This window comes from Lactuca serriola, chromosome 1, assembly GCF_051521515.1.
Source record: "Lactuca serriola cultivar US96UC23 chromosome 1, Lser_US96UC23_V15, whole genome shotgun sequence".
In the NCBI taxonomy this organism is placed as follows: domain Eukaryota; kingdom Viridiplantae; phylum Streptophyta; class Magnoliopsida; order Asterales; family Asteraceae; genus Lactuca; species Lactuca serriola.
Window position 1 is genome coordinate 230,563,250 of NC_136408.1, and position 11,292 is coordinate 230,574,541.

General features: G+C 31.8%; 1 protein-coding gene across 1 annotated transcript; it reads left to right on the plus strand.

The window, feature by feature from the left end:
• The first annotated feature begins 1,150 nt into the window (after positions 1-1,150).
• On the plus strand, positions 1,151-9,022 carry LOC145072730 (S-linalool synthase-like). The gene is made up of 11 exons (XM_079019197.1): positions 1,151-1,521; positions 1,854-2,046; positions 2,121-2,344; positions 2,422-2,545; positions 2,641-2,756; positions 6,079-6,314; positions 6,940-7,154; positions 7,378-7,593; positions 7,714-7,843; positions 7,935-8,180; positions 8,286-9,022. Exons 1-11 carry the CDS (start codon positions 1,197-1,199, stop codon positions 8,790-8,792), a joined length of 2,532 nt encoding a protein of 843 aa, XP_078875323.1. The 5' UTR covers positions 1,151-1,196; the 3' UTR covers positions 8,793-9,022.
• Positions 9,023-11,292: the final 2,270 nt, after the last annotated feature.

The following is an 11,292-nucleotide window of genomic DNA, read 5'->3' on the forward strand; positions in this document are numbered from 1 at the left end:
AAAATTTTAAAAAAAAAAAAAAATTCTCATCTGCGAAAGTACAAGTACCTAAAGCACAACTGTGCTTTAGGTACTTGTACTTTCGCAGATGAGAAGCCCATTTCGCAGATGGGACCTTCTCATCTGCGAAATGGGAGGCCATTTTTGTAATTTCGGTTTTTTTTGGCTATTTTTGTAATGCAATTAGTGTAAATGGCTATTTTTGTCATTTTCTCAAATTTTAAATATAAAAAAATTTAAATATAAAAAATTGAAACAAAAAAATTATTCGAGTAAACCCATTTTAAATATAAAAAAATTTGAAAAAAAAAAAACAAAAACAAAAAAGAATAATTCAAGTAAACCCACGTTGATTTGATGTACTTGGAATACTAAATCTAATCGGATTTGTTCACCTGTGTGTGGACGTACTGCGTACATTAACAAAGCTACATATTCCACGTTACTTTTGCAATGTAGGCCATTCTAAATTAATTTTTCTTTTTTTTTATTGGCAAATTTTATTAAGGCCCCAATTAGAAATTGACTAGAAGGGAAACTAACAAACAATATGAATATTCTTTTCTGGTTGTGAACGAAATAAATTAATTTCTACATTAATTCTTTCTTTTCTTTTCTGGTTGTGAATGAAATAAATTCGTTCATGTGTGGGACCCCATAAACGAGAAACATTGTACCATGCGAACGTAGTACTCTAACAAAAGTCAATCTTGAATTATCTTAGGATATTTAGTAAAACTTCAAATTAGGTCCCTATGGTTTGATAAATAATGTAGACACTGAAATTCAAAAAGTTTTCAAGCATTTATATTCCAAAATCTAAAATGTCTTATAGTTTTATTCCTAAAAAGCTTGATTCGATCAGGAAAAACTTGAAATATCAGTTTTGTTTGTTTAATGTCTTTTTAAAATTATTTTAATACTTTAAATTAATCCTTTCATATTTTTTGCATAACCACAAAAAAAAAATTAAATAAAAAATAAAAAAATAACATTTGATACAAGTTTGAAAGCTTTGGACCATATGTACAGTTTTTAGCAAACCGTAGGTACCAATTTTGCACTTTTACTCTAAAATATTTTAAGAAACTTGGCTATATAAGTAGGTTTGATGATTCATATTCCAGATATTCAGTGGTCCAAAACGTAATCAACTTTTAAAAACTTATATCTTTTCTGTTCCTCATAAAATTACAATGGGGTCTTCTTTGGTCTCAATCAACATTTTAGTGACAAAGTTGAAGGAAGAGATATTTTCGAACACCAAAAATCACCATCTTCAGTCATTTGTTTCACCATCTGCATATGACACTGCTTGGTTAGCTATGATTCCTCACACATTGGAACACAATAGCCCTCTGTTTAAGGGTTGCCTTGAATGGTTACTCGAGAACCAAAACAAAGAAGGATATTGGGGAGAATCCATTAATGGTCTTCCCACCATTGATACTCTTCCTGCTACTCTTACTTCCATGGCTGTGCTCCGAAAATGGGGTACGGGAATTCATAACATAGAAAACGGTACATGACTAATTATATAATGTCATAATGATAGAACATTGAAATTTGCGACTTGTTTCAACATGCATCCATGCATATACATAAACAAAAAAAGTAGATATATGAGATCAATGACTTAAAATTCAGTTACTCCCCTCGTCTACGTATTTTTATAACACCATGCATTGTTTCTTATTAAGTTATTATAATATGTAGTTCATCAAACATGCAATAGATTCTGGACCCATTACGTTTCTTGTTCATATGTCTTGTAGTACAAAAAGGTTTGTAATTAAATTATTAATTTTTTATTACATAACTAAATTGTTTCCCACCTGGTATTTAATTTGTAGGTTTGAAATTTATACATGCAGACACTGAGAATATGCTTCTTCATCACCATCATGATCTTCCTAGATGGTTCTTTATTGTGTTCCCCGCAACCATAGAACTTGCTGAATCATTTGGTCTTGACCTTATGTTCTCTGATGACGCAAAATCAATCATTTCTCAGATATACCATGTCAGGAAACAAATTTTCGGCATGTAAGCATACGTTCAATTCACCTTAATTTGCTAACTGTAAGTGTAAGTGAAATACTGATGAATGGAATTTTTAGGGAAGAGATGGTTGATAAATGGCAATACCCTCCATTGATGGCATACTTAGAGACATTTCAAATGACAGAACGTAATGTTGATGAAGAAACTATAATCAAACATTTGAGTGAAGATGGGTCACTTTTTCAATCACCCTCGGCTACTGCACAGGCGTACCTTTCTACCCGAAACCAAAAGTGTCTTGACTATCTGATTTCACTTGTTCAAAAGTATCCCAACGGAGGTACGTATAACTACAGATTCACTTGTTTAAGTAAAAACTTTGGTTGGTTTACTTGTTCATTTTCATTGTATACGCAGTTCCTGAAAAGTATCCAATGGATGAAGAGCTAGTTGAGCTCAGCATGGTTGATCAAGTGCAGAAGCTTGGCTTATCTGAGTATTTTACGGAGGAGATTGACAACATCCTTAGAAAAGTTTACAGGTGATCGATATATCTCTTTTACATGGGTTACATGCATGATACGTTTTCGTTAATGTTAATTTGCTTAACTTCCTCATGTAAAATTTGTTGTTCAGAAGTTACATGGATCAAGAATCACCACAAGATAACAAGATATTTATAGCAACAAAATTATATAAGGATTCCTTAGCTTTTCGACTTTTTCGAATGCATGGGTATAATATATCTCCAAGTAAGTATCTTTAGGTTATGGTCCATACCTTCTTTCCACCATTTTCAACATAAACCACGTTCACTGTGCTAAAATCTGCCCTCATAACAAAGCTAATTAAAGAATTGTTATGCATGCTGTCGAGTAGGATATATATATATATATATATATATATATATATATATATATATATATATATATATATATATATATATATATATATATAGGGGCGGATTTAGGCCGGGTCACTAGTGGCACCGGCAACCCCTAACTTTTCTGGCGGCAGTGGAAATTTTTTCGAAATCTTTAAAATTTTTATTTTTTCAATTATCGTGCAACCCCTAAGTTTCTCGTGCAACCCCTACTTTGAAATCCTGCGTCCGCCCCTAATATATATATATATATATATATATATATATATATATATATATATATATATATATATATATATATATATATATATATATATATATATATATATATATATATATGTGTGTGTGTGTATGTGACTATGTATGTGAGCGCCCGCATGTGTATTTAATAATGTAAATATAAGGGGCTTGTCATATCGGATGTGAGATTGTTGTCGGCTATTATTAAGAGAGAGACTGATCCTATTCATGTCTTACGTTAGGACTTTAAGACCACACACCAATCCAACTGATCTACAATAATTTTGAAAGTAAATAACCAAGAGAAAAAATACAAAGTATTGTTGGGTTTGATTTAATTCAATGTCATTATCTCATTTGTTTTAAAAATCTAAAGAGAATGACATGGGAGAAACAACATATAATTTCGTCGTGCATATCTTTTTTAATTTAAAAAGCAGTACAATGTTGATTTGACATAAAGTTCAACATTTACTAATTTTGAAAATTGAAAAGAAAATTGTGAATTATTTTTTTTAAACCGCAGAAAATTCTATAAATAAAAAAAACATAGCAAAAAGTTAGAAAAAAACACATTACAATAGAATTGTAGCAGAAGGAGGTTTATGAGCCAATCAGTCCAGTTAAGTTTAGTTTTCTTATATCTGTTGGAAATCTAAAAAAAAAAAGTCATCTCAATAACCTCATCAAAAATCATGGATTTCCTATGAGTGACCAAACATTTGAGTTTCTAAAATTCCATAAACACCAAAAAATAGAAAAACTAACTGCCTCAAAAGCTTTTCTCTGTCCACCCACCCTTAAAGAGGACCGAACTAACTGCTTCAAAAGTCATTCTTTGTCCACCCACCCCTAAAGAGGACCGAATTAACCATGCCAAGAAGAAAGATTAGTAATGGTGAAATGATGAGGTTGAACATCCCATCATATAACAATACGATTCCATATATCAATCAACTCTCTGCATCCTATAGAAATTTAAATTATTTATGCATCCAAATTATTAGTATACCTGGATTTGAGTTTTTTAGTTGCTTCGACTTTTCTTCGTTATGTTTGATATTTTTATTGAATTATTATTATTGTTATTATTATTATTATTATTATTATTATTAGTCGTCGTTTTATTATAAAATTAAATAACAGTATTAAAAATATATTTTAAAGTAAATTACCAGATTTCCTTTTTCTTAGAACAACAATTGAAATGATCCATATTGTATCGATAATTTATAATCATTGATTTCTACAATATATAGAATGTAGTCGTGCGAAACAAAATCACAAACAAACACACATAATTTTTTGTAGCCTCAAAATGAAAGTCGAATGGTTGAAGAGTAAAATTCTACAACGGATGACAATGGATCAAAGTGTGACTCATAGAAAATCCCGCTATAATCCGAGACTAACCTCCCAAGTGGACCCCGGTGTGATTAACTTGGGAAAAACAATACAAACTAGGTGGGGAACCCCTGCGTTGTGGGGGTCGGATGCGACAAGTCTTTTAGTAAAATTGAAATATGAACAAAATAACTTTACATTTTAAGAATAACTTTTAAAAAAAATTAAATTCAAATTTTTTACATATTCATTTTCACTATAAGATATAAAAAGTTTTGTTTTGTTTATATATATTTGTTTTAAAAAAACAAAAATTGCACTTTAAGACGGATTTGAACACAAAATGACCGGGAAACCGGAACTATTCCCAACACGTATCCGCATAAAATATGAGTAGTGACATAAAATGACTTAAAGACGGATTTGAACATAAACACATAAACAAATGACCATTCTTGCCAAAAGTCACATAAGTTTACTATTCCTAAAAAAATGTTCTCCTTTAATATATATATATATATATATATATATATATATATATATATATATATATATATATATATATATATATATATAATAAAACCTTTCTTTAAGTGGTATAAATATATTAAAAATGTTTTTTTAAAACACAAAATAACATTTTTTTAAAAACAATGCAATATATATATATATATATATATATATATATATATATATATATATATATATATATATATATATATATATATATATATATATATATATATGGTTTGGATCTTTAAAGGAATCAAAAAATAATGAAGACTCTTAAGACAAGTCTCCACAACCCACTTCGTCAAGAACACAAACGTTAAACCTAATATTTAGATGTGATGTGTTTGCATGCTATACAAGTCTGTCTGTATGACGTAATATGACACGAGGATATAATCATGTGCGATAACGTAATACGACACAAGGATATAATCATGCCTGTCTGTATACCGTAATATTTTTTTAGGGGTGAGCAAAATCGAACCCAAAAACTAAAAAACAGATAAAACCCGACAAAACCAAAATCGAAAAATCGAAATCGAAGCATAAACCGATGGCTTGGGTTTAGAATTTTCAAAAACCAAAATTTTCAGTTTGGATTCGGTTTTTGGGTTTGATAAAACCAAAAGAAACCGAACCGAACCGAATTTCATATATTATATGTATTCTGTGAGTTATATATGTATATATACGTTGTCCTTGGGGTATAAACAAAATCTGAAGCATGGTCTAGTGGTTAACGCGTTGGGCAATCGTAGGAAATGGTGCGAGTTCCAAACTTGTTAACCTCATTTTTCTAGATTTACTTTGACAGCGAGTAAAATATATCCAACATTGCGCCATTACTGAAAGTTAACCATTATATAGTTTATGAGTTGAGGTGGACTAAGAAATAAGTTTGAGATTTAGTTTGAACTATAATACCAAAACCAAACCCATTGGTTTGGGTTTAAATTTTCAGAAACCAATCTTTATGGTTTGGGTTCGGTTTTAGGTCAAAAACGACCCAAATACAATGATGCACAACCCTAATATTATTTCCTTTTGATTTAATACATGGGTTTCACTTGATTTGTACCTTAACTTTATTTCAGGGACTTTTTGTTGGTTCTTATATGATAATGAAATATTGGGTCATTTGGAAAACAACAGTATACAGTTCACAAGCTTATTGTATAATGTTTACAAGGCCACGGATCTTATGTTCTTTGAAGAAAGTGAAGTAGATGAGGCCAGGTCATTTTCTAAAAAAGTCCTTCAAAGAATCTCGGCCACAAAAAACATAGTCATCAATGATACAGTTGTCATGCTTCCCAATATATCCAAAATGGTAACCCCTCCCTCCCTCCCTCGATATTATATATATTGATAATTTGCATAAATAATTTGTGAGAGTTTTATTATTCATTTTGGGTTGCTACATATTTTAGAGCAAAATGTAAAATAAGTCTTTCTAAAAATAACAATTTAGTTTTTGGTTATTGCCGATTCCTCTCCATAATTTTTAATCTAATAATTTTCTAACATTTACAATTTTAAAGTTAAATTATTGGTATTTTATAAGTTTACATTTCAATCCCTTACTATATTTTAAAGTTAGGTTTTTAGTCTCATACATAACTTTTTTTGTAGTTTTTGTTTTTGTTAATCTTATTTTTTATTTAAACGTTATAAATTTTTACGTTGTTTGCATTGAAACTTTATTTTGATATGTTTGTAGTCCACTTGATATGGTATAATTGTCATTGTGCTATGAACTCTTGACATTTGTAAATCACAATCTATATACGAATTGCAAAAAAGTTACCATGCGTATTAAAGTTATGTTTTTGGTCCCTCAAATAACTTTTTATAGTTTTCATTTTAAGTAATTTAAAACAAGTTATCCGCCGCAACGTGCAGGATGACTTGAATGGTAGTTTGTGTAAATTTTATAAGTTTTCATACTTTCGTAGATTGAGGAAGAGCTAAGTATACCATGGATTGCAAGACTTGATCATCTTGATCATAGGATGTGGATTGAACAAAACAATGAAGGGCCTCTATGGGTTGGAAAGGCCTCCTTTTATAGGTTATCATGCATACATAATTTCAAGCTTATGCAATTGGCTGTCGAAAATTACGCATTTCGACAATTAATCTACCAAAATGAACTTGCCGAATTAAAAAGGTAAAACCATTAATTCCTTTCGGTATGTTTTATTAATTCCAAAAGTATAGCACATTGGATAAACATCAATAATTTGTACACGAATAGTTCCCCTCATTTAGTTACTTATTTTTTATTCAAGTTTACTTCACTATACGTTTCGTTCATGGTGAATATGGTACAAACTTTGACACCCACTATTTTCTATAATTTTTGTTTTATCATAGTTTATTTATTTTTGTAGGTGGTCCAAGAAGTGGGGGCTTACTGAAATGGGATTTGGCCGGGAGAAAACGGTGTATTGCTATTTTTCTGTTGCAGCCAGTACTTGTTTACCTCATGATTCTATTATACGGATGCTTGTTGCGAAAAGTGCCATATTGATTACAGTTGCAGATGACTTTTTTGATATGATAGGCAATCTCGAAGAATTACACATCTTGATTGATGCGATTCGTAGGTAGCATATACTCTTACTTCCATATTTCTTGATCATTGTGCTTCCATTCTAGGTCTTCTTGAGGATTATTGTTGTCTTTTTCATTGGTAAAAGTTATATATTTTTATGTTTAAATGATAGATGGGATGGTAAAGGCTTAAGTGGACCAAGCAAGGTTATTTTCGATGTGTTGGATGATCTTGTGAGAGATACTACCGAAACCTTGGTCCTTCAAGGAAACATTGATGTAATTGAAGATTTTAGAGACCTAGTAAGTGTATTAAAAGTTGAAAATATAATTTTCCAAGGATTATTATCCTTATAGAAACACTCTAGTAAATTTTCCATTTATCTATTTGAAGTGGCGGGAGACATTCAATTCATGGTTGACTGAAACTACATGGGGAAAAAACGGTTACATACCTTCAGTGAATGAATACCTGGAAATCGGCATGATCTCCATTGCTACACATATCTTGGTCCTAACTTCTTCATGTTTCTTAAATTCAAGCTTACCACAGTTCAAAGTCAAGCCTCAAAAGTATGAAAACATCACACGGTCACTTATGGCTACTACTCGGTTGCTCAATGACATTCAAAGCTACAAGGTCATCACTTAAAACCACTTACCTTAGTACTCATTTTGATATAAATGAAACGAGTTAACTACTTTCTTTCATAGTACATATTCATTGACATAAATTTTGAAGCAGAAGGAACAAGAAGAAGGAAAAATGAACCTTGTGTTGCTTCATTTGAAAGAAAACCCAGATGCAAGCATGGATGATTCAATTTCTTTTGTGAAAACGTTTCTCGAGGGGAAGCGGAAAGAGTTGCTTAAACATGTTTTTACAGATGATGACAGTGATTTTCCAAAGCAATGGAAATCCCTTCACTTATCATGCTTCAAGGCATTTCAAATGTTATTTAATTCTAGCAACCTATATGATTCAGATGCAGATCTACAATTAGACATAGAGAAAGCAATTTACATTCCTCCAAAACGTGAACTTCCCAAATATTTGAAGCCCCAAACAACCATGCATCCATTTCCACAAAAACGGAACTTAATGATCACTGGTGAATATTTTCAAACCCCAGCTCGACGCTTTGTTCATGGTTTTGTGGGCATTAAGTGTCATCAGCTTCCCAAGAAGTCCATGAGAAATGTCATCTATGAAATGTTAAGTCCGCCGATGTTTATATCGTGTTTCATTTAAAGAAAATACATGATCCATAATATCCCATACGCTACACAAGATCGCAACATCAAAGAACTACAGGCAAAAATGTGATATTACTACGTACGATGGAGATGATAACCATATATGATAAATTATTTAAATTTGATTGATAATTATACATGTAAAAGCTTGTTTGTGAGTCATTTTTCTACATGTAAAAGCTTGTTTTATAGAATATGTATTTGGATTTTTTTTGTCCGTCATTGTTGTACAACGTATCTTGTCATCTTTTTTCAAAAAAATACTATTTTTTTGGATAAGTAAAATGAATGTAAAAATATATGATTCCATTTGCTAAAGGTTTGGCATTGATGTTTCTTGAGCATCAAAAACTAAACAAATTGATTCAAAACGCTAGAGAAAAGCTAATCAAGCTAGCTATAAGAAAACGGAGGGAAAGTATCATGGTAATCTAGCTAACATAAGGCTACTCTCTTCTTATTTTACAACTTTCATGTGGACTGGAATAGAGCATGCTTATAGAAATGCATACAACAGTTGATATTTACATCGCAAGTGGTGACGTACCATTCTAGAGTGAATCATGAGTAACCTGACAACCAGCTGTAGATGTACGAATGATAGCTATCCTAAGCACTGCGACGTTACATGAAGTTGACATCCTGTTGTCACTAAAGTGGGATGTATTATGTCTTAGGTTTTTTGTAACATCTCCATTTCCAGAAATTTTCATTTTCACCCTTGGTATGAGAATTATTTGCAAATTGGTCCTAAAAGGCATTTTTGTAATTTTAGAGTTGCTTGTGTGCGTTGGGCGTACCCAAGCATACGCGAGGCGTACGTGGCTTGGATCTAAAATCCTAATATTTAGAGTTTGTGCACTATTTATTCATCCTTAACTCTCAAGGCTCCTTTCATTCATCAGCTTCCAACCCAATTTCCACCCTTACGTAAACCCTAATCCATTTGAGAGCATTTTTGAACCTTGAGTGTACATTTTAGTGTTCTTGAAGGAGGAAGAAGTAAGGGGGAACCATTCTAGAAGAGTGGAGCATTTTGGATCCATAATCACATCACCATTTCACATCATTTGAAGGTAACTGATTGAGCTAATATTCAAAGAAGTGTCCTGATTAACTATCTTTTCCGACTGAGATGTGAGTTTTCCTCACAATACCCATTGGTCAAAGGCACTAATGTCAGCCCACTAGATTATGTATTCTAGTATATAGGATCTTGTTATGATGTATCGATATGTCAGGTTTGTATCTTGGTATCTAGGATGTTGCTATGTAATAGTAATCTGTAGATCTGTCTTTTTGTCTGTTGACTGGTTATATAATTATCTATTATTAGATATATGTTATTTGTAATGTATATGTCGACATGGTATGGTGGGGTTGATACTGTACTGAATCGTGTTGTCAATCAACAGACCGGGACATTCCAACTAAAAGGTTGTAGACCAGGGGTAATCCAACCAGGAGGTTATAGAACCATTATGTATTGGGCAAGCCAATTAGAAGGTTTGTCACACCTCCGAACCAGACGGCGAAAACGTCCGAGGGCTCTTGTGACTTAAACTGAATACCATCACAATGATTATACATGAATCATAACATCATTCATCACCATGCATTGAAATAATACAACTGATATTGTTTACAATCTTAACATCATTCATCACCATGCATTGAAATAATACAACTGATATTTTTACATTCATTACATTGTTTTAGTCATTACAATTTCATAACATAAACCGTTCGATAGATAATCTAAGCAAAACACCATGACATAACTTGATACTTATTCTTAGGCTTACCTGTTACCTGAGAATACAAGTTATTTTGAAATACGCCAACATATGAAATGTTGGTGAGTTCATAAGTAATGTTATAGTAAAATGATTTGGTGTAGTTTGTAAACCCAGAAAATCCGATATTTTCTGAAAAGAGTATTTGTTTTAAAAAAAAAGTGTGAAGATCCGTAAATATGCTTGTTGATTTTTAAAACATGTATAGTTGTTGAACTTTGTATACGTCACACAAGTGAAAATGTTGAACTTCCCAGAAAAACCCGATGTTTTCCCAATACGTAAAATACGTGACTTGTTTATTGTTATACCGATACGTCAAATGTTTTTGATTACCCGAGTGGCATTGGATTAATTAGGGTTTGTGAGTTGTTATAATCACGCATTAGGAAAATGACTAGTTTATAACTACAAATTACGAACGATCCTTAAAGGCGTCGGCCGTTACTACTCACTTAATCTCCCACCCTGATTACTATTGTTTATCGTCCTAAATCTGTTTACTTTGTTTTCTCATAGCCCAACAATCGAGGAGAAAGGAGGGTACGAAGCCCCCTTTATTACCAAAAGTTATTCAAGGTTATCGGGAATGCGAAAGACACTTGGCCCAACTCGCATTTGACTTCTCGACCTCACTAGCACTACTAATGGGCCATTAGGGCCCAATAACACATTATAGCTATTGAAACTCCTTTTACG

Coding starts and splice junctions, on each gene's coding strand:
- LOC145072730 (XM_079019197.1), top strand. CDS start 1,197: ATGGGGTCTTCTTTGGTCTCAATCAACATTTTAGTGACAAAGTTGAAG. Junction 2,757..6,078: donor TGGGTATAATATATCTCCAA/GTAAGTATCTTT, acceptor ACTTTATTTCAG/GGACTTTTTGTTGGTTCTTA. Junction 7,594..7,713: donor TTGATTGATGCGATTCGTAG/GTAGCATATACT, acceptor TTTAAATGATAG/ATGGGATGGTAAAGGCTTAA.